Source organism: Anopheles marshallii, chromosome 3, assembly GCF_943734725.1.
Source record: "Anopheles marshallii chromosome 3, idAnoMarsDA_429_01, whole genome shotgun sequence".
Taxonomy (NCBI): Eukaryota; Metazoa; Arthropoda; class Insecta; order Diptera; family Culicidae; genus Anopheles; species Anopheles marshallii.
In genome coordinates this window covers 57,074,671-57,101,082 of record NC_071327.1, presented here as the reverse complement: position 1 = coordinate 57,101,082, position 26,412 = coordinate 57,074,671, and the positions used below count along the sequence as shown (strand labels likewise).

At 46.8% G+C, this 26,412-nt stretch overlaps 4 protein-coding genes across 4 annotated transcripts; 3 read left to right on the top strand and 1 right to left on the bottom strand.

Moving 5' to 3' along the window:
• Nucleotides 1-1,178: 1,178 nt before the first annotated feature.
• Nucleotides 1,179-9,261, top strand: LOC128712880 (uncharacterized). The gene is made up of 11 exons (XM_053807747.1): nt 1,179-1,307; nt 2,285-2,521; nt 2,613-2,699; nt 6,947-7,121; nt 7,210-7,293; nt 7,805-7,938; nt 8,037-8,173; nt 8,249-8,482; nt 8,573-8,735; nt 8,820-8,988; nt 9,077-9,261. The coding sequence occupies exons 1-11, from the start codon at nt 1,179-1,181 to the stop codon at nt 9,259-9,261; spliced, it is 1,734 nt and encodes a 577-aa protein (XP_053663722.1).
• Nucleotides 9,262-9,842: 581 nt separating this feature from the next.
• LOC128712879 (pickpocket protein 11-like) lies at nt 9,843-11,744 on the bottom strand. The gene is made up of 6 exons (XM_053807746.1): nt 11,581-11,744; nt 10,787-11,505; nt 10,650-10,718; nt 10,480-10,580; nt 10,345-10,406; nt 9,843-10,278 (listed from the first exon to the last, which is right to left on the bottom strand). Exons 1-6 carry the CDS (start codon nt 11,742-11,744, stop codon nt 9,843-9,845), a joined length of 1,551 nt encoding a protein of 516 aa, XP_053663721.1.
• Nucleotides 11,745-12,575: 831 nt separating this feature from the next.
• LOC128712878 (sodium channel protein Nach-like) lies at nt 12,576-14,563 on the top strand. Its single transcript, XM_053807745.1, has 5 exons — nt 12,576-12,931; nt 13,000-13,775; nt 13,837-13,937; nt 14,001-14,059; nt 14,134-14,563. The coding sequence occupies exons 1-5, from the start codon at nt 12,576-12,578 to the stop codon at nt 14,561-14,563; spliced, it is 1,722 nt and encodes a 573-aa protein (XP_053663720.1).
• A 3,462-nt stretch (nt 14,564-18,025) lies between these two features.
• On the top strand, nt 18,026-22,110 carry LOC128713536 (protein Smaug). Its single transcript, XM_053808397.1, has 4 exons — nt 18,026-18,804; nt 18,886-20,771; nt 20,857-21,088; nt 21,327-22,110. Exons 1-4 carry the CDS (start codon nt 18,026-18,028, stop codon nt 22,108-22,110), a joined length of 3,681 nt encoding a protein of 1,226 aa, XP_053664372.1.
• The last annotated feature ends 4,302 nt before the right edge of the window (nt 22,111-26,412 follow it).

The window sequence follows — 26,412 nt, the reverse complement described above, 5'->3', positions numbered from 1 at the left end:
ATGCAACTAGAAAACCTCCGTTTACGGCGCCATGTTCTTGGAAGTGGTGCGGCATGCCGGAACTGTTCGTGTCGTAATTTGTTCTGTTTTACGATTACGGATGCGGTGGTGTAACGAAACGGTATGTCGTCGCCGTGTCGCTGCCGACACTTCCGAACACCACCCATACCGGCCGTACGTGAATTATGGCTTTTGTTGCGCGTATCGGCGTACCCCAGCGCCGGCGGAAGCAGGTCAAACCGCCTAACCGCGCCCGATTGGAAAATTGTCATGAAAAGTGGATAATCAAGGCGGGTGCAAACGTGCGGGCACTCGCACCGGCAACCATCAATTTGCGGCAAATCGTGGATGGGTAGCAGGGGCTTTTTCTTCCAACGGGTGGCACAACGGTTATGGCCCTGTTTGCAGCTTAATGGCCGTGTCGGGGCTGTTGTGCCGTGCATCTATCGGTTTTGGGACGTGCCGTGCCAAAGTTCTATGATTGATAGCACATTTCGTGGTAGTCGATCGAATTCGGTGAGACCAGAACGATCGAACTTGCTATAAAAAAAACATGCCCCACCTTCACAGTGCTTTCTACGGGAGGCGGCTGTGGATCGTCGGGATATCAATCAACTGCAGCATCCGTGTTTTCTCCCTTTTCTCAATGAATAATTACCCTTCCTGTGCCATATCGCATTGCTCCAATTGCTGACGGGTGGCAGATTGCGAGCAACGTGCGGACAAACCAGCATCACTGCCAGCGGTGGTTGCTCGCAGGGAAGCAAGAAGGAGTCGGAGATCCGGGAGATCATAAAAATCTTGGATAATATCCGCCCAATAAACCCGAGCCACATAATCCATCCGACGGTTTGGGGGCTGTTGGGTCATAGTGGCACGAGCAAACGGTTCAGATTGTGCATGCCAACGGAGAGCTCAATGGATTAATGCAATTCTGCCGTACCAAACGGCGCGGGTAGGATCGACGAATCTGGCGCAGTAGCAGGAAGGGTTGACCGATGCGCTCGGTTTCCCTGATCTTGTTCACACAAACCCGTGCGTATGGCTTATCGCGGTATGATCGAAGCAGTAAGCTTACTGTCGTAAAAACGAAAACACAAGCTCCCTCCTGCAGTGGCAGACCGGGCCTTTCTTCTACCGGAGATCATCTGCGGCCGGTCGGATCAATGGTGGAATGAATGGCAAAACACACACATCAGCAGCAGCAGGAAAAAGCGAGCTCGGCGCGATCTAATATGCCAAATATTTCTCATTGTTTCAGGTTACATCATCTCGGCTGGGGTGCTTTCATCATTGTGGCGGCACAGGTGAGTTATTAGTTCATGTCGAACCGGCTTCGACCGGACCAAGGAATGGGTGGTTTGCTACTAGCCGCGAGATACTTTAGCCCATCCACCAGCGCATCCAGCCGTAGCGATCGTGTGTATGTCTTTATGCGCGATCGTTGGTAGGATGCATCAGTGAGAAAGAAACCCCAAATACGACGCTTGGGAGTCTCTTCTTAATCCCATGCTTAGCCTACATGTATTTTTGGTGGGTGGTGTAATTATTTTAAATTCTTTGTATAAAAGTTGAAAGTTGTGTTGTTTTGTTGATGCTTTGAGGAAGAAACTATGTTACTAGTACTGATAATAGATTTACTAAAGATTTGATCTAGTAGCTACAGTTTAAATTTTGGGCAAACATTAACCCTTTCGGAAAGTGTCTTTAACTCAGTTCCTCAGTTTATTTAATTGCTAGTGACCTTGAGACCTGATGTCACCCATTCGACATCGTAAGCAACAAATCGTTTTTTTTTTTAATTGAAGTTCCTCTGTGAGAATAGCAATCGAAAGGGTATTCCCAAACGATATTCTCAGTTTTTCTTCAGTTTAATGAATGTTTAATATCTCTATTCTCGTCTATTTGGCGTTGAACTCGGTGGTACAGGACTAACTCCCCTGCATGATCGGTTAAATAAAGACCAAGATCTCTTGAAGTTGTAGTTAAGCTACGAGCTCTCTATGATACAGAGGTTATACATCGAACAGTGTATAGCAGTAAAAAGAGTTTATATGATTAGTTAAACAATACCCAGATTCAGTATGATTAAATACAAAAAATACGCACAAACCCGGTCTATTCACCCAAAGTCGAATTGATATTAGTATTCTGAATAAGTAAGCCGGAAGTTGTAAATGCACCATGAATTACAGGAAGTTACAGGACTCGGTGCTGTTCTAATTGTCTTTGAAATAAGAAATAGTTTAGATAAATTATTTTTCATCCAAATACCTCATTCTAGACTCTCTGCATACTGCAGCTAGCGCATGGCGTCACCGGCATCACGACCATCTCTCCGGTTAGCTTTCAACCCAACAACAGTACAAACCCAGCCAGCACCCATGGTTCGCCCTCGACGGCACCCACTGGCTCGCTGACCACAGGAACAAACCACGCCCGGGACCCATCCACCCTGCATCCCTCCTCCACCGCTGCACCGAAAGTGCAACGTAAACGGGGCAGCATTACGGGCGGCAAGGTAAGTAGACGGTGCACAATACCGTCTCCGCGGCCGATCCAGATGACTAAAGGCGACAAATTTGGTTTCCGTTTCGGTTGCGCTTTTGCAGAAGAATGTCGTCGTGCAGCAGCCGACACCGCTGGACAACGTGAACAACAATTCGCGCGAGGCACTCTCCCACGAGGGCAGCGAACCGGTAAGTCCACAATCGGGGCTTGGTACAGCTGGCAACCGGTACTTTCGTGCCCAGTCATACTACTGCCAACCATCCGGCATCGTGGCAGGTGGCATAATCTGTGTCACTGCGTCACGGCCAAGGTGCCAGCTGGTGGCGATTATCGGATTAAACCACGGCGTCACCACGAATTGGTGCACCGTGGAGTTGATTGCTAACTGCGCATCCTTTTATTCAACGATGACTTGTACCATTACTTTCTGGGCCAAACGTGATAGAGGGTGGAAGGGGAATGCGAGAGAGCGGACAGGGGAGGGTTAAACTGCATGTAACGTATAACGGCTCAGGGAGGGTCCGAAAGCGAGAGTATCTAATTGATACACTTCCCCGACCGGGTCATTCCCGTCCATTAATCAGGGCAGATCGTCGACAACCCACCGACAAAAAAAACCGCCCCTCAGTCTCAGGACGATGAATGGTGAGCTAACTGCCGATGGGTCGCTGAGATCGCTTACATAACTCTCGCGCCGTAGACATCGTGCAGCAATGCAATAAAAGTGTGCTGAGTGCATAAGACGTATACCAAAAAAAGGCACCAAAACAAAACAAAAAACAAAAAATCCCGCCCACCCACACACCCTCCCCTTCCCAGCACTACACTATCGGCGCATAAGTTAGTTCCGGTCGGGTGGTTTAGTGTGTTTTACTAAACGCAGACGCGCGTCTTCGTGTGCTGCGTGTTGCTGTGCTGCGTCGCAAAACACGGCCAGAATGGCTTTGGAAGAGAGCTTTTCTTGTTTGGCGGGACGAGCACCAGTTGGGGCTTGGGGCTTTTTTTATGTTCTGTTTTGTGTAAAAAGCACAAAGTGTTTGTTTTTTGCCTTTTGTTTCGGCCTGTGCCTCAAAATGGTCATTGGACATCGAAAACCATGCCCTGAAGTGTTGAACCATTTGATGTTGCTTCATGTTGTGTATTTCTTTTATTACTTTTAGCTGCACTCCCACGGGTGAATTATAAAGTCTTGAGTTTTGGAGCAAATTTTGCTGGACATTTGTTTATCAATTCAAGAGTGACTTTTTCTCACTGACAAAGGGCTACATTACGACCAGCTGGTTTTTCCTCATCGACAGGACTTTCATGCGATTTATAAACTGCAGACTTGAACTGGATCTTCTAAAAAGGAAATTAACTAACATATGCTAACGTAGGGCACTTGCTTTCAAGGCTTTGATTTACAAACTAAAATCTCGTCGTATTCGCACGTCATGGTCGATCTGACTTCTTTTATGTCTTCTCATGTCTTAAGTAAGGGGTGCAAGGGTGCCAAGTCTTGCGCTGGCCACTATATCAGAGAACACCGGGATCGTAGACATAAACACAAAGTGCACGTAAAGTAGATTCCAAAGGTGAAGATCGAAGACAAAGTGATCTCTCCGTTCCCCAGAAGGTTGAAGCATATGTCCAAACAGTGAAAAATTACCTTAACTATATAGATCTTGTTTTGTGAATCTTGTTTGCCATGGCTAATCACATAGCCCAGAAGTAGCGCGGAAATCTAGCGGGAGTTAACCTCGCGATTTAAATCGTGAGTTAAAGGTCGCCGTAAATAGTTGAATCACTAGTAAACTCCCATAAGAGTTAATTCAAGATTTGAATCCTGAATTGAAGGTCTACTAGAAGAATTAAATCCTAATTATTTTGAAAGATTTAAATTCTTTGGGAATGAGCTAATTCACTCCCTAGAAAGATTTAAATCATTCTTTCATTCTGAATCATTGTGCATATAATTGGTTCGGACCAGTTGGCGTATGGTCGTTTAATAGGGCTCGGCAGCATTTTTACTGAATGCCTATGTAAACATAAGTGTAAAGAGTACTGTACTGCGTTAAATTATTTTTTTACCCCGCCTTATGCATGTGCAACCGAAAGCATGGCAAAAATTGGACATCGTTTCTTATCAAAACGAATACAATCAATCATGTATCTTCTTTCTTTTCTTTATCGGTGCAAAAACCTCAAAAGATCTAGACCTGCCATTTCTGGCTTTCAGTGACTTTATTTACCCGTAGCTGGATAGTCAAGTCCTACTTACGGGAGATTGGTCCGGATGGGATTTTAGTCCGGTCCGTTCGTGTGAAGAGCGACACCGCTACCATCATGCCACCGAGCCGTCCCAATAATTTATTAATAGCTGATATTTATTTCGATACGAAATCAATGTTCTTATTGGACCATTTTAGAACCGAAAATACTCCTGACAACATCTTGATCATCTTTATCAAAAGATAATGGTTTTTCTATGTTTCTAGCTTCATTACTACCATTTATGGATCCAGATTACTGGTGCATTGCCAGATACTCATCGGTAGCGCTTACATTGTACGATTCTGATAGATTCCGTTGAGTTGTACCGTGTGGTTGTGTCGAAAGCACTAACGGGAACCATGCAACGGTAACCTCCGCATGGCGTCATTCTATATTGGCACCCTTTAGCGAACAATCTTTGTCGCAGCAAGACGTGACACACAAATGCATCGTCAGTGTCGAACGAACGTAAGACTCAGGGTGTAGGAGTAAGCTTCAAACAATCACTCCCGAGAGTGTTCTGAGTTCTGTGTCACATAACAGGACAGATGGGATTATGCGTTAGTGAATAATTTTGCATGCAAATTTTGAGGAAGTAGGGGCGGTTAAATTTGTGTTGCCGGTACCAGCTACCAGAACTGTTTAAATAAAAGATTGCAATAAATCTTTCCGAAGAACGACGCCTCAAGGTGGTGATTACATGGTCAGCGTGGACTAATGAGCACCAAAATGCCTGACGGCGGAAACCATCCACATTTCCGTGCCGGAAGCTTAGCGTTCTCAGGTGTGCTGCGAATACGCGTCCACTGGCTGGGTTCAAACGCAGAAAGAAGCGAAACAGAACGATGTAAGAACATTTCCCACATTCCGCTCTGCCACGCGTACAATCGCCATGATCCACGATCAGGCCGGATCCATCGAGAAATCGGAGGTGTTAAACCGAGGTCCGGTGTGATCTTCAACGACGTGCCCAATACAAAATCAACGCCCTCGCAGCCACAGGCCGCGCGCCCCTGTTTGATGGGCGCCCCATCGAGAATGAAGCGTTTGCCACTGCCCGTGCGGTGAACTATTGGCGAAAACAAACAAAAGACCGCACCGGGCCGTGGCTGCATTCCAACCCACCCACCGTCTTAATTAACCAGATCCCCACCGGCGGTTGTCGTGAACGCGTGCTCAAGATGCCGGTGACCTCGTACCGCTCGCACCCGAAATGAAGGTTTCGGTGCTATTCTGATTGGAAAGATAAATTTGTGGCCAAGAAAATTGGCCAACGGCAGGCTGCGGGTGTGCCGAGAGCGCGCGTGTGGCGCAAATGAAAAACTTCAGCGAAAAAAGGCGTGCGTGGTTACGCGCTGGGGTTTATTTTACTTTCGGTTTCGAAGTTCCTCATGCGTGTAGGCTTCACGTGTGTGTGTGTGTGTGGCCTCTTTCGATCACATATGTGTGTCTGGGTGTGTGAATTTTCCGTTTTTTTGTGAGTGTTAAGTCTGCGTATGGGTATGACACAAGATTTGCGAATTTCAGCGACAACTGTCTGCAATGTCCACGCCAAGATTCATCCGGTGTGGATGAAGCGAGCAAAAGACAATTTCGCACTCGAAAAATCGATTCCATCCGTTTTGCTTCCCCCTTAGCACCCCAACACTCCGCACCGTTCCCTGTCCAAGCTGGCCTCCTTGTCGGAAAAGTGCCATCAATTTCACGCCCTACCGAGCGAACCATTGCGCACCGTCTAGGTTCCTCCGCTCAAGGTCCGGTACCATTTTAAAATGCACCCAGTGCTCGGTTGGTTGAGTGGATTGGAAAACTGTTCCACACCCGAACCTGACGCAACTTCCGTTCCCCGAGCAAGGAGCTTTCAACGGGAGGTGTGTGGTTTGCTTTGCTATTTCCGAAACGGTACGCCCGGGGTTCGGTTCGACCCCGCCAAATGGCGTGTCCGTGGGCACCGAAAGTTAGTCACGGATGCACATCAAACAGTAAAGCCCACGCCGCGCAATTAATTGAACGTTGGTTAGTACGGCAATCCGGGCGGGAAGGTTACCGGTTGATAGTGATCTCGATTGGCCACGCGACTTGTCGTTTAGCTAATGACAGGTGATGGCACACATGTTGATGCGTCGTGAAGAAGAAGCGTTGCCTTTATTTTTCTACCTTTGCCCGTCTGTCCGCCTTGCAGGTCGTCTACGTTTCGGATACGTCCGGTTACATTCCGCTAACCGCGCTGCAGTCGTCCCATCCCCGGTTACCACCGCCACCGGTGTATGGTGCGGACATCGATGCAGCCTGGCGTCCGGATCCGTGGGATCGGGACTACAACCGGCGCTATCGTTTCAATAATACCCGTGTCCAGCGTGAGTATCGATTGGTGACAGCTAAAGCGAGGGTTCATAGTATTGGATGAATTTTATTTTAATGTTTTCCAACCGTTTGCTACTGAAGATATCGAAGCTGAATGTCAGGACGATTACATGAAAATACGTATCGGATTCAACGGATCGTTCAACGGGCTTCTCTACTCCTCTGGTAAGTGGTGTAAATGCAGATATAGAGGTTCATAGTTGGTCATTAATTATTCAATCACCATGTCACGAGTGATTAATTTCATTATGAAACTGCTGTTACTATATTGAAATGACTTAAACATGGAATTAGCATGGATTTGTTTGTGTAGTCAGGTGAAACTTTTTAATTATTCTTTTCATTAAGATACTATAAATGCATCCGCTCAGGATTTAGAATTCCTTTTAAAGAAAACTGTCGTGGGTCAAATGAATCGCTTAGCCATGAAGTAGCCACTTCAACAGGCAACTGTCTGCACTCTTATGCTTGAAAGCTCAGTAAACCTCAGAATTTTAAGATGTTTCTATTCTAGCTGTTCTAGATGTCTAGATTAGCCTTTAAGATTTGGCTATTTACCTTCAGACAGTGCAGCACCTAATGTTTAAGATAGCGTGATTTAAGTGATGTTGTTTGCAATACATTAAACATCGTCTATGTCTTGTGAGTTACACAGTAATCGTCACTTTTCGCGCAGGTTACGCATATGATCCAGACTGCATGTACATCAACGGTTCCGGTCGCGATTACTACGAGTTCTTCATCCAGCTGAACCGTTGCGGAACGCTGGGAAAGAATGCAATCGGTGAGGATAGTCGCAAGAACCCAACGGTACGTGTAAAACCCACATCTCACACCCCATATCTCACCTGTGCTACCTCACTAACCACACATTCCTGTTCGACGTTTACCGTGCCGAATCTGTGCAGAAAAATTTCATGTGGAACACGGTGACGGTGCAGTACAACCCGCTGATCGAGGAAGAGTTCGACGAGCACTTTAAGGTGACTTGCGAATATGGATACGATTTCTGGAAAACGGTGACATTTCCCTTTCTCGACGTCGAGTAAGTCTCGCTGTTCGGAGTTTGCTGCCGTGCGGTGCACTGTTTTAACCACCATTTACACTTCGTTCTTCGCAGAGTCGCAACGGGAAACCCGGTAGTGTTCACGCTCAGTCCGCCGGAGTGCTACATGGAGATCCGGAACGGTTACGGAACGAATGGGGCACGGGTAACGGGTCCGGTACGTGTCGGCGATCCGCTTACGCTCATCATTTACATGCGCAGCAAGTACGACGGGTTCGACATCGTGGTGAACGACTGTTTCGCCCATAACGGGGCCAACAAAAGGATTCAGCTGATCGACGAGTACGGGTAGGTGACGGCAAATAATCGCAACGGATACTAGCTGACAGCTGCCTTATGCTTGACCAACTCCATCTTTTATCTCGTGCGTCTTGCCAGGTGTCCGGTTGACGATAAGCTGATTTCGCGATTCCGTGGCAGCTGGTCCGATACGGGCGTGTTCGAAACGCAGGTGTACGCCTACATGAAAACGTTCCGCTTCACGGGATCACCCGCACTGTACATCGAGTGTGATGTTCGCATGTGTCACGGACGATGTCCGGTAGGTCGCAACGCACCCTGACGGTCGACTGGTTTGTCAATCCCGACGGTTTATTAACCTGAATGTTTTAACTTCCTCCACCAGAGCCAACCTTGCCACTGGAGAAATCTGAAAGGCGTCACGAAACGTGAGGCCGTTCAACCGCCGGTCAACACGACACTCTCGGACAACATTAGCCTCTTCCAAGCGCTCCGGGTGCTTCAGGAGGAAGATGAAGAGGCACGCGCGAAAAAGGAATCGATCACCTCTGCTAGTACGTATCTGGTCGCATTGCAGCATACTGATATGGGCTGATTAACGCAAGAAACTATTTCCGTTTCGCACACATTTCTACCCACCAGAGCCCCAGGACATGTCGGAAACGTGTATGAAGACTTCCGTCCTGTCCGCGCTGCTCGCCACGTGCTGTGTGCTGCTGTGTGTGCTCGGTGGTTCGCTGCTAGCGGCGTGCGCCAAGCTACGATATCGCAAGAAAGATGCTGCCTTCTTCGACAACTACGTAGGCCATAAGGCACAGCTGGATTGAGCGGCCACCAGACACTGGGGCAGCTTTGGCTCTAGAGCGTAGCGTAAGTGATCAATCGTTCAAACACATCGCATAATCGTAGCAATTAGTCGTAATCAGTTGATAAGGACAGCTGTGCCGTTAAGGGCTATACTTCAGTAAGGTTCATAGTCTGATATAAGCACGTAGCGGACGAAGCAACCCTTACGGGGGGTTTGATTCGTACTCGTAATACTCCCCATAAACGTATTAACTCACATCGTCTTTGTATGCCGCCCCGAGGATCATCCCCGATAATGGTCAATCCCTCCCTCATTGGATCATATTTCATCGAGTGTAAATAAGCATTACAGATCCCCATCGTGGTTCCATTTCATCGCTAATCTCCCTTATCAACCGTGTCTCTATCGTACGGGCCCCTTTCCCAACAGCTAATAGTCGTACAATCGTTTTGATTAAAACTCATGTAAGACATCGCTGATTTTAGCTGATAAGCCGCTACTGAACTGCTGAATTTATCGTGTTTATGCGAATAATGGTATTTGTAAATAAATAAAAACAACAATTAAGCACAATGCATTCGTGAAGGACCCGAGTTCGATTCAGTAAATGAATGAAATAACGTCCGATTGGGGATCGCGGGAAATCGTTGCTTTCTTCACCGGAACACACGGTTTGGGCATTTTCCTACCAGCACTGCGTTCCCTTGCGAGTACATTGCGGCGCGAAAAGTAACCCACCGGATACTGCGTTACGCCATCGTACCGTGACACGTACGGTTGCACCAGTACCTTCCGATTGGAGGCGGTTCGCTTCCGTTTGCTCCCCGACTGGTACAGGGTAAATGGTTTTATCGTGAAGTAGTAAAACAGTTCGACAATGCTGAGCACCGACCCGCCCATACACAGTCCAAAAATGCCTCCGAACGTTGCCACCAGAGAGTCCCACGTCATGTACGCATCGCGCTTGTACTTAACGCAGTAAATATCCTTGAAGTGTACGTTGAGCGTAGCGTACATTGACACGTTTCGTCCTCCGCTGCAAAGGAAGACCACATTAGACCAAAGTGCCAAGCTGTGTAGTCTAGCCGATGACTTTACTTACAAGTTTGCCGAGTTGAAACTTTTCGACTTTCGCTCGCTCACGATCGTCTGCACGTTATAGTTCTGTGACGAAGAGAGGGAGGTTCATTAGTACATTGGGGTACTTGGCTATTGGTCTGTTTGTGTCACATTTTACCAACACAGAGCAAGGTGGTTTACAGTCACAATCCATTCCAAATTCTACATCCCGTAATTCCGGGTCCGAGCTGTCCTCGGTGCGCAAGCTGTAAAAGTATCCTAGTGGATGGAAATACATTCTCGTCGTCATTGTTCGTTTTTGTTTTGAATTTGAGCACTTCCACTTACTTCTGAAATAATGCAAACATGCGACATTCTTCAGGGAACACATCTCCATACCCTTCCCTTCTGCAATGTCTGTAATTAAAAGATGTAATGAAAGGTTCCAACAAAGTCTTGGGTGAAATGTTATCCACCAAACCTACTTAAATCCGCGTAGTAAAACGGAACGCAGTTGCACAGCTTCAGTATCGTACGGAGGCGACACTTGGCCATGCAAACGTTGAGATTGAAGACATCCCTCGGTTGTGAGTCACTCTCCTCCGGCAGGAAACAGTTGCGCATACTTTCCGGCACCTGGCTCATCGTGCTGCTGCTCTCGATCGGCAGGGGTATGACGGACATGATCACATCCCACCCAGGTTGTGCCACATGCTCCAGGTCCGCATCCGACGGGAAATCGTTCGAGTCGTGAATGTACACCTCAGCCCCGTAGTACGACTTGGTCGGTGCCATGTACGTGTCCGGTTGGACATCGATCAGGATGGACAACCCTACGTTGCGGCCTGCGCCCGACAATCGTTTAGAACGGTAAGGAGTTCCCAGGGTGCTACGGTTCCGCTGCACAATGAGCGGTTGCATCGTGATGTCTACGTTGTACGAACAGCAGAAACCGTTGTCCATCCGTGTACGGCTGATAACCTTCGTACAGTCTACCTCCGAACCGAGCCAGTAGCAAACCTTGATCAGCTCCTCGCAGGGTTGGTTTAGCTCGAGCAGCAATGTGTCGGGATTCCAGCCCATGCGTCCGAGGAACATTTCTAGCTCGATGTAGCTGGTGTCAACTGCTTCAAAGTTGACCAGACTTGCCTGGGCCACTAGTAAACCGGTCGCGTTTCGTTCACTCATTCCGTACTCCTGTACGCTGTAACGAAATAAGGTGTCTCGTCAATGCGAAGACTAAAGCTTCCAAAGTCCCGAGAGGTAACGAACACCTTACAGACGATCGATAATTGGTTTTGCCTTCCGGAGGTCTATCTTGTTGATATTGCACACAGTGACCGCGGGGAACGGTATGTTCCAGATCGGATACGTCATCGTTTCGATCGTTGTGATCGTCGGCGTGGTGCGAAAACGCATCCAAGCAATCATGCCCATCACCATCGTAAAGCCGATGCAAACCATGCAAGCTAGCAGCCAAACCATTCGCAGCATTGCACCATTGCGTGACGAATCGGTTCGGCCACCACCGTACACGTATCTCAAACCATGCAGGCTGGTATTTTCACAAAAGTGCTGCACGACAGAACGAACCGTTCCACACGCGGTCCTGTACACTTGTTTGAAGTTCATGTTCTCCGCCACAATCGTTTGGCCTCACGGCAATCGGAATGTTTAACCGGTGCGTCTGGTTCGGGCTACATCATCCAGCAAACCATATTTATAGGATGTATTTCATCCAGAATTCGTAAGCGCCAACGTTGTTTGTTTGATGAGCACTGCATTAGTAATGCAATTTAGTGCCATTAGTGATGACGTGCCGATGTAATGTGCATTTCCGGATCCTGCCAATTCCATCGCAGTGCATGTTGGGCTGGTGTAATAAATGATGAAGAACGAAAACATCCCCCGGAATGGGACGGTATACCGTCGTGTTCCAGTTACCGAACTCACATTCGTTCTGCTCTTGAACTACAGCTGACATCAGAAAGGATAGTATAATAACCTAATAAGGCTCTATCCAAACGTGGTTAGGGATGTATCGTGATGGAAATGAAAAAATGCTATAATTTAATTAGTCCTTCTGCCGGCTATTGGTATACAAAAAGCTTGACTGAAAGCCTTTCACCAGTTACAGCTCGTTTGACATCTGAACAACGCGCTACGGCTAAGTAGCAGCACAATGAAGGTGAATATTTTATCAACAAACTCTCGGGTATATAAAAGCATGAGCTCGTGCAGCGGTAGAGTCTCCTTCGTGTTAATAGCCCGGAAATGGTTCATTCTTTATCCGTTCTTGCTGCTCTGAGGCAAGCGTCACTGACGGTTGTGGAGACGTTTTGGATATTTTGTGAGAATTCGTCCCTGCATGGACTTCGCTATATTGGGCCCAACAAGGCGATACGGGGCAACATCCTGTTGCGGTTCGTCTGGAGTGTGATCGCAATGGTGAGTTTGGGGTTTACGCTTCTCCTTGCCAACTCTGCCTGGGATCAGTTCCGGAGCAATCCAACGCTGACCACCATCGAGACGACCTCCTATCCGGTGTCGCTGATTGCATTCCCATCGGTGACGCTGTGCAATATAAATAAGATACATTCGTCTAAAGCGGTGGAGCTTGGTAAACAGCTGTAAGTAGCCCCGATCGTTGCTCGGCGGTGATCACTATGTCTACATTAGTTCTGTTGTTTCTGCTCAGAATGGAGTTGGGAATACCTTTAAATGATACGACGGATGTGCTTTACTCGTTACCCCGATTGAACGACTATCGCCCTATAGATCAGCGTATAATTGCTATAGAACAGCTGCTAGCGTCGAAAGGATATGATACGGAACGTTTATCGTTTGAAGTTGCTCCACCATGCGAAACGATGATGATTCATTGCTTCTGGTTGATGAAACCCGTACAGTGTAGAACCTTGTTTCGGCGTACGAAAATATTTGCCGGCTACTGTTGCTCCTTCAATGCGGATCGATTTTTGGAGCCCAACTTTACGCGATCGCAAGATGCTTTACCGCAGGACAGCATACATGTCACCGGGATTGGGAAGGGTGAAGGACTGTCGGTACTGATGGACATTGGCGAGAGTTACTACATGGCTTCGAATCGGTTTTCGTACGGCATAGAGGTATACGTCCATCGGTCGTTCGATTTTCCCGACTATTCGGACTACACCACCGTCGTACAGCGAGGCACCGAGACGGACGTGTCCATCTTGCCCACGATGGTAACGGCGAGTCCTGCGTTGCGCAACATCCCGCTCGAAATGCGGGGCTGTGCGTTCGCCGATGAGGGCAACATTACGACAAGCGTCCCGTACACGTACAGCAATTGTATGAACGAGTGTGAGATGCGTTACATTGCCACTGCGTGTCGATGCATTCCGCTGTTTAGACAAACGGTTGAGCTGCAAGCAATGCTGCAGGTTCCCATTTGCGGATTTCGGGAACTCGCGTGTTTGTTGGATTTGAAAGGTTTGTTTAGAATTGTGTTAAGTTCGTCGGAATAAATCTTTCGATTGCTATTTATTTACAGAACGCGTCAGCTTTACATCAGCGCAGGTGGGCAACATGGCGGGTAGTGAATCCAAACGTTCCAACATTAAATGTCACTGCTATCCCAGTTGCACTTTGGAGGTAAGTTGACCGGGTGTATTGTAATGCGCACGTAGGTCTTCCTTTCCCATCTTACACTTTCAGAAAAATGAAGTTCACACCATAACGAATACCATCTCCAAGCCCCAAAACGATTACTATACGTAAGTATTAGGAGGGTAAGGACAGTTTCCTGGAGAGACTTAGACTTTTAATTAAATTCTTCGTTTTTTCTCAGTCCAGAATTCAACTTCTCCGCGTACGGTGTGCTGCACGTGCATTTTCGTTCGACCAACTGTCTCAAGTATAGGCGCGAACCGTTCGTCACCTGGCAAACGTTGGTCGCCACCTTTGGTGGAATTCTTGGACTCTGTTTTGGAGGTTCGATACTTAGCTTGATCGAGGCTGTGTTTCTGTTCGGCGTCATTCCTTTTACAGTGTTTAAAGCGATGAAGAATAAGAGCAAGGCTCATCCTTCACCTACGGTTAATGCAATTTCTTATGTGAACTACCCGCGGCATCAGCCGTTAGGATACTTTAGACGCAAGGAAGTTATGGCGCGAGCCATCAACAATGCTGGCGCAATGTGGGGAACGGGGAAAAGCATGCCCTCGGATAACCGACGCTGGAAGCAACACTACATCGATGAACTCAGAATAATACCGTAAGACAGAGTAATATGTCAGAACGGGTATCTTACTGAGGGGGGGGGGGGGGGGGGGGGGGGGGTCATACTGCCGAAAGTATTTCACAACTTACGCTAAAAATTGAAAGTACCAACAATACCAAGTTAACCAGGAATACAAACCCATCGAATCCATTAGAGCAGCGTTGATGTTACCTGAAAAGAAAAATAAAAAAATATTTTAAATTGTTAAATTGCACCTACATATACTATTTGTTTTTTCGCTATTAGCCTTGCAGTATATCCATATTTCATATTGTAAATAAAAGAACAAATGAAACTGTGTTATAAAACGCCTGAAAGTATGCAATTTGTCGTACAAACTTGCATGCTTATTTTTCGCTCATTTCGCTTTCATTCCCCCCAGCATCGTCGCACACGCACTGTTGGACTGTCGTTTGCAACAATTCCGTCAAAATATCTCCCCAAATAGAATGACAACTTCCCAATGACAGACGCCAGGTGGAACTGTCAATAAATAACTTTACCGTCAATACACCTAGCTCATAACTTTAATTGTACATCCATTTTTTTATCAGCTGTGATTGTTGTGGAGTCCAACTTCCATCCACGCGGTAGTGGCAAAACTTTCCGCAATTTTCCGGCAGTGGAAACGCCGTCGGGTTGTGGTGCGTCTCTAGTTTGTTCGTTGTGTTTAGTGTGTACTTCCCCCCAGTGTGCCGTGCGCGTGTGATGTGAAAATTAGGCTTGCCCCTAGAAAGTCACCCAGGTAGGGCCCGTGTGCTGTTGTGAACGCATCGACAATGTGTGCGACCTATTAAATGTTCGTCCGACTGTAAGCCAAAATTGTTGCCCGTACAGCTGCAAAAAAGCTGCTACCGATGTTCATCGAAGTGCAGCACAGTGCAAACACTAGCGTAAGTGTGGTGTCGTGCGGTAAAACATCTCGGGAAAATCATCCTAACATACGCACACACACAAACACACGCACACACAGGCAGGCGCGCGCGTCCCGTCGGATTTGTGCAAAATTTTGTAGCATCGCAACCGGAAAACAGCAACCACTGGAATGTGGCAAGTGTGACGATCGCATTACACATCTTGCCCCGCATCAGAACGCCTTGCTTCTTTCGAAAAAAAAGGAGGCGTTCGCAGGGTAAAAGCTAACCACACTTCTTTCCCACACTGTTTGTTACAAAGCGGAGGATTCCACGGCTGTTCCACGCATGTGCTTCCTGCGGCGAAATTGACGAGCAGTGGTTTATGATGCCGCTGCTGCCGCATAACACATATTGCAGGGCGGAAAGTACTGGCCTGGAAAGTTTTTCACACAACAAGCGAATGGGGCGCGCATAAAGGGGGGAAAGCATCCGGCAAACTAGACGCGCTTCGGTCGTCAATGGCGCGCTTCTTCTACCGATCGCCGAAAATGGAGTCTAACAAGAAAGCGTTGAACCTTTTTGCGATGGCAACCAAAGCCCCCGGCGGAGATACGGGTTGAATGGGCGGAAAGGATTTCATTTTGGATGCGATCCTGCTTCGAAGCTGGCTGGAAAATGGCGCGTTGCAGATGCCGACGAAAAAAAGTTGTGTGTTCTCGAGAAAAACCATACTAACAGAAATATATTGCCCAATCGATGGTAGAGTGCTGTGAGGAAAGCAAAAGTATAAAACTGCCATATCATTGCCGTTCGCCGTGCCGTTTAATTTTTCTCAATTTCTCGATCAATCTCGATCATATCCGAGGTGATTGATCGCGATAGCAAAAAATGGCGAAATGTGTTATCGGTTTACAAATGGCTGGATGCTAATCGTAGCTGTGAAATTTAACACACCAAACAGAGGGAAAAGGAATGAAAAAAAAACGCATCCTCTGCGCCATACGCGTACGTTTTCGCGATCGTTCGTACAAATGCAACCGACTTTCTAACCTGCTGTGAAAGTTCTACTAGTAATGTTTTCGGATTCGGTTAGCGTTTTGTTATCGGTGACGTATTTCACGCGCCACCGGGCCAACGCGCCAGCCCGTGTTGACGTGAAAGGAAAATTTTCACAATCGTACGACCCGCACGTTGAAGGGCACTAGAAAACGATGTGCTTGTGGGGTGGCCACTGTCCGAGGTGTGCGGGAGAGGGGAACCAGGGAGGGAAACAGTTTGTTGCGACCTTTTAGCCATCAATCGCATCATGGCATCAATGTTACACACATTCAGGGATGTAGCAAATAACAACGGACTAATCGCGTGCATCTTTGACGTGCCAGCGCACCGAAGAAGGGTTTGTCTGCCGTTGAATAGCAGCTTCTGCTTCGCGAGCGCAAATGAGATGCTGTGAGTACCGCCTTGGCTAAGAAGAAGACCAACACGCTACAAACAACGGGAGCGATAAGAAAAGATCCCGAGTTGCGATAAGAAAATATGCGCTTAGGTGTGCAGAAAAGCGCGCCAACGGAAAAGCAGAACCCTGCTACTACTGCTTGCCGCGGACCACCCCGGTAAAGGGATGGGAATGGGTCGTTTTTTTTTGTTGTTGTTGTTTTCGCTTCCTTTTACACCTTTTATTTCTTTTCAAACGTGAACGATCGAGCACACCGCCCCAAAGCAGCACAGGTGGAACACCGGGGAAGATGTTGATGCCTCCTACTTGACCGTCAAATACGGTGTCGCCCCGTGCGCATGGTAGCGTCAAAGGTTGATCGTGCAGTTTTTAGACGACGCATCCCAGGGGTTGAAAACCCCCCTTGAGCGAGAAAGAGAATGTGAGATAAACAGGCCAGAAGAGTGCAATGATTTGCAACCCTCTGTTCGCGCCGAAAAGGATCGCCTTTGTTTCACAAAACCACCAACGATGGCGTTTTGAAGATGTGTCCTCTTGACGCTTGTCGGTCGGCACCCATGGCACCGGTTATGAAACAAACTGTATGCGTGTGTGTCTGAACCGAGGAGCTCGTGTTGTGTGTGCGCCGCGTTAGTTTTGCTTCTCTGTATGACGCGTACGGTTTCGGTCGCTGGCTGTATGTGACCCGGTTTATGTCTAATTTCGGAATTTTACGCAAAACAACGCACCCTTTACAAAACAACACCATATTGTGTGTGATATGGAGAGTGGCTATGTTTTTTTGGAGCGGATTTTCCTCGGAGCTTCTTCGGGTACAGCAGCAGAAGCGATTTGCGCGTTACTACGGATCGTCGAACGAAATATCCGAATAGGTGTCTTGTGACCGTTGGATTTGATAAACAATACTAATGTTGGGTGTCTTTTTCTCTGTTCTTCCAGAAACCAAATGCTTCTAGTACACTTTTGTTAAGTAAGGACGTAACTGTCTCCCGGGGACAGTCGAAGAGGAAGAACACGATCTCATCAAAGTTTTCTCAAGAAACACGTTGACACGCTTTTACGAGAAACGGAATACAGATAACGCGCCGGAAGGATTAACCCTTGGAAAACTCGATCGATCAGTTCCCGTGGCATCAGCATTGCAAATATGAAATATCCCGGCGGCAACCCATCCACAATGTTTTGCGAACAGGTTGGCACTGTGACGTCGCTCTTCGAGCAGTGGAATGATTGCGAACGGACAGTCGTGCTGTACGCGCTGCTGAAGCGCGTCCCATTCGCCAATCTAAAGTTTCTGCAGGTTTCGATCGATTATAATCTCGCGCAAAACTACAGCACCCAGGCTAAGCTGCAGCAGCTGGAAACGAAGGCCAACAGCACGATCCTGCTGGGTATGCTGGTGCAGCGTTACTATCAGCTAAGCGGCCACAGCAGTGCCGCAGCCTCGCTGCTAATCGGTGGCGCTCAGTTGAACAACAACAATAACAGCAACAGTGTGAACAATAATCTCAAAACAAACACCGAAACGGGCACGCCGTATGAGCTGCTGAAGAAATCGTCCAGCCCGGCTGGGGATGGTAGCGTACCAGTTGTCTTAAAAGAATCTCCCGTCATTAGCGCTACTACCAATTCTTCCACGACAGCGACGATACCACCGTCGGCACACAACCCACACGCGCCGAAGGGCGGTGGTGGCCATGAGCAGCAGCTTCAGCGTGAACCGGAAACGAAGGAAGATATTTTAAAAGATATCCTCATGTACCTGCCACTGCTGGCCCCGGGAAACGATGAAGCCAAAAGTCTGTACATGTCGCTAATACCGGCAGCGGTAGATGATGCATGCCGGCAGCTCGTACCGACCGAAATTGTGCAGCAGACGCTGTCCTATCTACTTATACATCCCGCTATCACGAACGACGATCGACGGTGAGTGATTTGTTGTTAGTTAAATAGTATAATTAGAAGCAAATTAAATATTGATTATCTCTGCTTTCCTTGTAATTGTAGCGTTCTTAGCCACTGGTTGCGATATCTGGAAGATTACATTTCAACGTCGTACCTTCCGCCCGCTAGCACGGCATCCGTCGTGAAGGGCCGCAACTTTTTTAACCTACAACAAGTCGCTGGAGTAACCAACGGTACAAGCAGCAGTAGCAGCATTAACAGCAACGGTACAGCAGCAGTGCCCTGTACCACCAACCCACATGTACAGTATCTATCAACATCGACAAACTCTTCCAACGGAGGAGGATTGGGTTCAAACTCATGGACAAACGGAGCTTCAGCTCCGGGCTCGCAGATCGTACCAGGTGCCGGTGCGGTTCAGCTTCCTTCAGCAGTGCACCACCTTCACCAGCAGCACCAGACGTCTGCGTCCGTGCTGTCGAAATCGCAACAAAGCCTAAATCATACGACAACGACCGGCACCGTGTCCGGCGGCAACAGCAATAATAGCAATAGTCATATCAACAATAGTAGTAGCTCTAGCACGAGCTCATCATCCAGCTCAACCACCAGTTCCAGTTCCTGTCTGGATAGTGCCGCGTCGCAGCTGTTGAAAACGGCGGCCTCTCCCAGATTACCAGCGCAGCAGCAGGCAGCCGATTGGGTACCCGAGCACGTAGAAGAGGGCAAATCGGTGAACGAGTTTAGCAAGACGATTGGACAGAGCTTGCTTGCATCTAGTCAATCAATGATGTGCAGCACCACTGGCAGCAATGCTACTGGGAGTTCCCTAGTGTCGAGCAACGGTGGTGGTGGAGCTGGCATTAGCGTGACACTACCACTACACAGTCAGCAGCAGCAACAACAACGGCCTACGGCGACGGGTAGTGGACCCACAGCCGAAAGTGCAACCTGCGATACGCACCACGATCTCATGGCAGCCACGGAATCGCTACTGTACGATTCCACCGACGAGGATCACATTTCGTTCAGCAAAAATGGGACCGAGATATTCGATTACGATTGTGATTTCGATAACGAGGACGAGTTTAACTATATAACGCGCAGTGCGGCTGCTATCCGGGCAGCGGAAGCTGCCGCCCCGAATGTCGTGTCGCTCATTGCGTCCACTCCGGCTGGTTCCGGAGTCGGACCGGGAACGGCGGGACCAACGCATACGACCGGTAAAAAGTTAGTCTCGTTCAATAGTAACGTAAACGATTTCTTGCGCGTGCCACTGCTCACTAACTTCGGCCAGCATAGTCTTCTGACGTCGGCTGGCGCTAGCGTCGGTGGTGCACTGCTGGACCTAGATCTGGACAGCACGCTGATGAAAACGCGACGTTCCAACAGTCTCACCACCCCTTCCACCCTGTCTGCGCTCGGCGTTGGTGAGCTGAATGCGCAGCAGAAGCAAAACAACGAATGTCTGTCGGCGGAGAACCTTTCCAATCTGCAACTGTTGCAGAACAAACCGCGCAGCTTCTCGCTGACGATGGAGAGCCCACGGTCGTCGCTAGCATCGAGCGGTTCCGATACGCAGCTGGACGACTACAAGCAGGGCAGTGGTTTGATGAAGCTGTACGGTGGACAGCCAAACATCGGTATGTCCAGCATAGCGCACTGGCTGAAGAGTTTGCGGCTGCACAAGTATGTGTGGTTGTTCTCGAATCTAACGTACGACAAAATGCTCGGCATTACGGAAGAGTACCTGCAGAATCTGGGTGTGACGAAGGGTGCCAGGCACAAGCTGGCCATCTGCATACAAAAGCTAAGGGAACGTTACGGTACGCTGTTGCAGCTAGAGAAGGATCTGATAGCGGGCCAAAAGGCACAACTTGGCATTGTGCTGGAGGAATTAACCAACATCGTGCTAACGCCGATGAAACCGATCGGTATGGATCAAACGGAGGATATTGCTGGACAGTTTGTAAAAGTTTTGGATCTAGGTAGGGATGGCTTTGAAAGAAGGGGATTGTTTGATATAGAACTAAGTTTAACAATCTGTGTTTTCTCCTCTTTTCATCCATCCAGTTGGTTCCATCATAGTAATGCGACCGGTCTGTAACCAGCAGGACGAAGAGTACCTGAACATTTTCCTGTGGATTGTCGAGCGCGCCCTGCACAACGACGCCTTTATTGCACACTCTGCCCAATTGAAGGATCAAAAGTACAAAGTGTCAAAGATAAAGATGCAAATTGCGCCAAAGAGTGGACACTTCACGAAGAGTGTGAACGTTGCTGGACCTGGTATGAACAAGCCAAGGTAAAAAAATAAAAACTGGGAGATGCTACAACAGAGTTGGTTAGAGGGGAGAGATCTGTATATAACTGAACTTATGCTATTAGCCGCCAGATGGCGCGGACACATAATAATCGAATCGACATAAAGCTGAATGTCGACTAGGATTAAAAAAAATTGTGTGTCAACATGATGTTCTTGGTCAGGTTCAGAGTACGATGAAGTGTTTCAGTACTGAATGCGTATCTACTTTCTTTTTCAGATGGTCTGCAAACAACAAACATAAACCAGTGAATGTCAACGAATCGCAAGCGAAAACACATCGCAAAAGTTCAGTCCCGTACTTTGTACCACCGAGTCATGCCGGTGCGGGTCAGCAAGCATCCGTGTGTTCGTCGCAACAAACTCACTCCCATCTACAGGGTGCATCGTCGCAGGTCATGGCGGCTCATCAGTATTTCCACCACGCTAGCGCCGGCAGCAATGCCACCGGCAGCACGGCCAACTATAACAAAAGCTCCTCCTATCCTAGTTTCGCTTCTACTCTGCACAATGGTAGCGGCGGGGCAGGTAATGGTGGTGGTGTCATGAAACCGATAATTACCAACAACCCGTCCATCCAACAAACCAACCATCACCAGCCACCGCTTCCCCATAAGCAAACCACACAGGCTCCCTCGCTGCAACCGCCAGCGATGCAGCATCCAAACTTTATGTTTCATCGCCATTCGTTGAGCAACATTACGCATCACCATCACAATACCAACCCGTTGGTACCTCCACCGGCCATATTCCTGAACAATCTGTGCTCCGTGTCGGGTGAAAATCGATCCACCGTTGGGAAGATTGTGGATAAAGGAAACGTTGCTATGAAACAGCTTTCCGGTGGGGGTTTAATGTCTGGTGGAGAACAACCGCTGCTGACTAAGGATAGTGGCCAGTGCGATAACAGTAACAGTCAGAATAACCACAACAGTAGCATCGTTGATATCAACTCGCGACTCGAATTTCTTTGTCGGCAGATGACGGAGCAGGCGATAAATTAATAAGGTAACGAGTGAGTCGCATGGAATCGATGGTGGGGAAGCTGATGGGTGATATGAGTAGGGGTAGAGCTGAGGTAAGGGTTTTTAGCATGTAGCTGTAGCAGTTAGCACCGAAACAAACAAACAAATCGAACGACACGCTAGAGAAGCATCGAAAACAGAAGGGGAAGTTCGGACCAGTTGGGAATGTTTTGCCTGCTGTGGGGCGATAGATGTGTTTATGTTTAAATGTGTGTCGTACCTCCTTCTTCAAGAAGGAAACGTGTACAGTTGTGTTTTCACGTGTAGCTGTTTAAACCATGTCGTACATACGTAATGACTAAAGGACAAGAAAAATACGTAGCGCAAGTTTTCGCTAAAACAACAATGTTAGCTCTTACCATGTATGCATATATATATATTAACAAACACACAAACAACAAACACAGTGAGACAGATTGTGACACACTGCTACAATAGTGCAGGTCTTATTAAGTTTTGTTTGAATGGATTGTACACCGCTTACAAGAAAAAAAAGAATAATGTTAGGTTACAACTAGTTGTCGCGTAGGTAAAACCAGTTTTGATGTTGAACGTTTTTGTGTTAAGCTTTTGTGTTAGCACAACCGGGCACCTCTTTATCTTGACGATACACACGAGAAACGGCTACCAGAATATTAGAGTGAATGTAAGAATATTTTAAGACGTTTACATTAGAACACACGCGCACCCTGCCTTTCCTGGGTAAGGGCGATTCGGCAAACCTACCGACAAGTCACGCGGGTATTCTGCAAAAAGTATTTATCTTGTTACGTTTTATTTGTATCGTACCATTTATTTTGTTTATTTTTAAGCGTACCATCTAACGACCGTGTATAGTTGTTTATTTGTGACAATGTAATACGATGTAATACATGCAAAAAACGAAGGGAAAACGCTCCCTGTTTTATCCTAAACATGCAAGAAATGCTGAACATGCAAGAAATGCGCCAAGTGCGCGAAGAAGAACAAAGGACACCTTTCACGAGAACGATGTGCATTGGGGTGGGGAGAGATGCGTGTAAATTGTAAGCATAATGTGATCAAGTGTTTATTTACCATGGTGTGTTTACTAGTTTTGTTTGTTACAATTGCATCAGCAGGGGAGAACGGAAGGTTCGCTACTTAGTACATGCATTTTAGATGTAGAACCGAAGGATATCAGATGCACGATATCTTAGTGTTAAAGCAAGGCAAATTACATATGCTGACGATCGTTCATACTGAATAAGCGAAGGCTCGACAAACTACTAGCTAAGCATGGATTAGGAATTCAATGTGAACGCTTTGTCCATCGTGTCTTTTGGAGAGTAAAGAGCCTACATTTTCCTCTTTGCTTAGTAGTGACGGTAAGCGATCGTATATCGTTTGCGGAAAATAGTCATATGTTTTGATTTTGAAACTAAATTTCTCTCTTTCTAAAATGGTAAGCTGTAGATCCAACGTTGTTTACGATACAAATGAGTACAATTTTTACACAAATTGAGCATAGCTTGACTCGTATGAACGGGTATTACAATTGTTCCTCTTCGGTGTGAGTAGTTATTCAATTGATCATACGATTACATCCAAGATGGTTTCTAGGCTCGGTTTAGTTACTAATTATTTCTTCAAGACAAAACACTGCTTTATAAGTAGCGAGCAAAGCTATATTGTTTTCACATTCTTCTTTTATGTATTCTTCTTCTTTCAATAACCTCAAGAAGGTTAGGTCTGCCAGTTCTGGGTTTCTTTGACTTCATTCAGCCATGCTGCGCAGTCAAATCAAATCATCAAATGTTGGACCGGTCTGGGCCACTCGAATGTTTTCACATTAACACATGAATTTGTCATTCAATGTTTTCGGAACAAAAGGTACGAGATGTGACCAAGCACTTCGAATAATTACAACAAAAACTGTGCTAGGTTTCCATAAACAACATGCAATTGTTGCCAAATACGAAAGCACAGATGGGGAACTTGGCACTTGTCCCGCTGTCTGCAAACAAGCCATATTAAAGGTGTAATGATAAATTACGTATGATTTGCCTGGTCGGATTCGATGTAAACTTCACTTTCGTGTGTCATTACTTTATCGCCGTTGCGTGTATTTGTAGAATGATGTAGAAAGGATGGTAAAAATGATTTCATATATTCAATATAATAAGATACATTCTTCAAAATTAGATGAAAGAAGAAAAGCTTGAAAATGTTGATGATCAGCAAACGAATTCTTGGTGTTTCATCGATCTTTTGTTTATGCAAGGCACCTTTGTCCTTAGTGAAATACACAGCAGAGAATGTAGTGTCAAATGTTGCCAAACGGTTTGCGAACGTGACATAATTTCCCCGCCAATGTGCAGTTCTCTTGTAGAGTTGCTTCACCGGGAGGAAACGCGACTAGCGTAGCGAATCAATGGCAAAGGTTTCCATTGTCAAGGAATGAGTTATAGAGCAAAAAGTAGCGGAAAATGGTTGTGATGTGTATCGGCAGCGAGTGATCATGTGCAGACCGCTCATTAAAAAGGAAAGCTAGTAAGGGAAGTTTAAATTGGTAATGCAGTCGCGAAGCGAACACCCCTTAAGATATGTTAAACCCTTCCCTAGTGCTACTGTTTGTACTAATTCACTTCTCTAGAATTCTCTAGAAAACTAAACAAACATTCACACGCACAGTAAATACACAAACACACACTCATATATATATACACACACTTTGTTTTGCAACTGTAATGTGTAGCATATTAAACCGTTTTACCAATTGTACCATGACACACAATCTAGCTGTTTTGGGTGTGGTTTAATACAACTATATAAATTGTATCCCGATAAATCGGAACGCAGAAATGGATGATAAGAACCAGCTCAAACGGGACGTGGGGAAAAAAACATTTAAAAACAACAGTTCAATTGTAGATCAATTAAACAGGAAGGTTATGTCGTGCTGTCAAGTATGATCGTTGTGTAAATCGAAGAAGATAATTTGTGTACCAAAAACCGTTGAATCGTCCTGTCGATCGTTTATGTTTCTGTTGTACTGGTCACAAATAAAAAAAAAACTTCTATCTTTGTCTTCTCCCACTATTACACGTCTAGATTTAGTGCGAAATGAACGGAAACGGAAAAGAGAAACGATCTCGCGCTACAGCCGAGAAAGAATTAACAGTGATTTTACGTATAAAAGGTATGCGAAAAGTTCTATGTTTTGTTGAGGTACCCAAAAACAAAGTTCCATGATATGTTACTAGCAAAGCAAACCGGGCTCAGTTAGAGGAGTTTGTAGGGAATCGCGTTACTAAAAACGAACAATTAGTTTGGCTGTTTTCCCCAGCATTTTGTAGTACGGTTTTTTGGTATCAATGGTATCAATGGCCTTTCCGACAAAAGAAATACTTAAACGCAATGCTAAAATCGTTACACGGTGCGTAACGTTCACCCCCCTATAACCCCGTGGGGAACAGGGGCCGAGGACTAGGTAGAGTTAAGGAAGCTTACTTATATAGAACTCCCTCAACCCGCACGCACGGAGACTAAATGGGAACGAACAAAACGAAACGAAGAAGGTTTGGGAACATTTGAGTGCATTCTGAGCCGGTTTGTGCAAACATTGCACCAAGGATTCGTAACAGGAAACAAAAAGAAGAAGAAAACACACACACACACAAACGAAAAGAAAGCGAGAAACGAGGGTATAAAACGATCCGATTTTATGTAGTGAAGTTTTTAAAACCCATTAATGAACGAAAATACATGAAACAAGTATTTGAGAATATTTATTTTTCCAGCTGAAAGCAAAATGCATTCTGTGTGCGTGCAAGGTGTTGATTGATCGAATCGGTGACCGTGTCCGAAATGAGCGTCATTCTGATTGTTGAACTTTGTTGGTAAACATGGCTATGGAACACCACGCAGCGGTAAGAATTCCCTGGGAAGGACGAAAGTCAAAGTACCAGCCTGCGGAGCAGAGCACCAATTGAAAGAGACAATCTCGAGATAGTAGAGGAGTACTGCTACTATTGGTACGATCTTAACTTCGGACAACAACTGAAGCAACGAAAACCGGACGCACAATTGCTATGGGAAATCGTGTCTACTATTTGTTCCCTGAACTCCCACGATCCAGAGGACTCCTCCACTACATACCGTACTCTGGTACGTCAGATAGTCGTCTATTGATATCCACTTTAGAGGGTACAGGTGGACGTCGACGCTCTCGCCATGTTTGAGTGGTGTGTACTAGGAACTATCTTGGGCAGGTCGTGCGAAGAAGCAGAGTGAACACCGCGCTTTGGCGGAGCAGACATC

What these genes read in the sequence shown, in the direction of transcription:
- LOC128712880 (XM_053807747.1), top strand. Translation starts at nt 1,179, where the DNA reads ATGGCAAAACACACACATCAGCAGCAGCAGGAAAAAGCGAGCTCGGCG. An exon ending in TTTCCCTTTCTCGACGTCGA is followed by an intron (nt 8,174 to 8,248) that starts GTAAGTCTCGCT and finishes CGTTCTTCGCAG; the next exon opens with AGTCGCAACGGGAAACCCGG. An exon ending in TGTGTCACGGACGATGTCCG is followed by an intron (nt 8,736 to 8,819) that starts GTAGGTCGCAAC and finishes TTCCTCCACCAG; the next exon opens with AGCCAACCTTGCCACTGGAG.
- LOC128712879 (XM_053807746.1), bottom strand. Translation starts at nt 11,744, where the DNA reads ATGGTGATGGGCATGATTGCTTGGATGCGTTTTCGCACCACGCCGACG. An exon ending in AAACCAATTATCGATCGTCT is followed by an intron (nt 11,506 to 11,580) that starts GTAAGGTGTTCG and finishes ATTTCGTTACAG; the next exon opens with CGTACAGGAGTACGGAATGA. An exon ending in AACCACCTTGCTCTGTGTTG is followed by an intron (nt 10,407 to 10,479) that starts GTAAAATGTGAC and finishes TCTTCGTCACAG; the next exon opens with AACTATAACGTGCAGACGAT.
- LOC128712878 (XM_053807745.1), top strand. Translation starts at nt 12,576, where the DNA reads ATGGTTCATTCTTTATCCGTTCTTGCTGCTCTGAGGCAAGCGTCACTG. An exon ending in ATCCCAGTTGCACTTTGGAG is followed by an intron (nt 13,938 to 14,000) that starts GTAAGTTGACCG and finishes TTACACTTTCAG; the next exon opens with AAAAATGAAGTTCACACCAT. An exon ending in CCCCAAAACGATTACTATAC is followed by an intron (nt 14,060 to 14,133) that starts GTAAGTATTAGG and finishes GTTTTTTCTCAG; the next exon opens with TCCAGAATTCAACTTCTCCG.
- LOC128713536 (XM_053808397.1), top strand. Translation starts at nt 18,026, where the DNA reads ATGAAATATCCCGGCGGCAACCCATCCACAATGTTTTGCGAACAGGTT. An exon ending in TGTAAAAGTTTTGGATCTAG is followed by an intron (nt 20,772 to 20,856) that starts GTAGGGATGGCT and finishes TCATCCATCCAG; the next exon opens with TTGGTTCCATCATAGTAATG. An exon ending in CCTGGTATGAACAAGCCAAG is followed by an intron (nt 21,089 to 21,326) that starts GTAAAAAAATAA and finishes TTTCTTTTTCAG; the next exon opens with ATGGTCTGCAAACAACAAAC.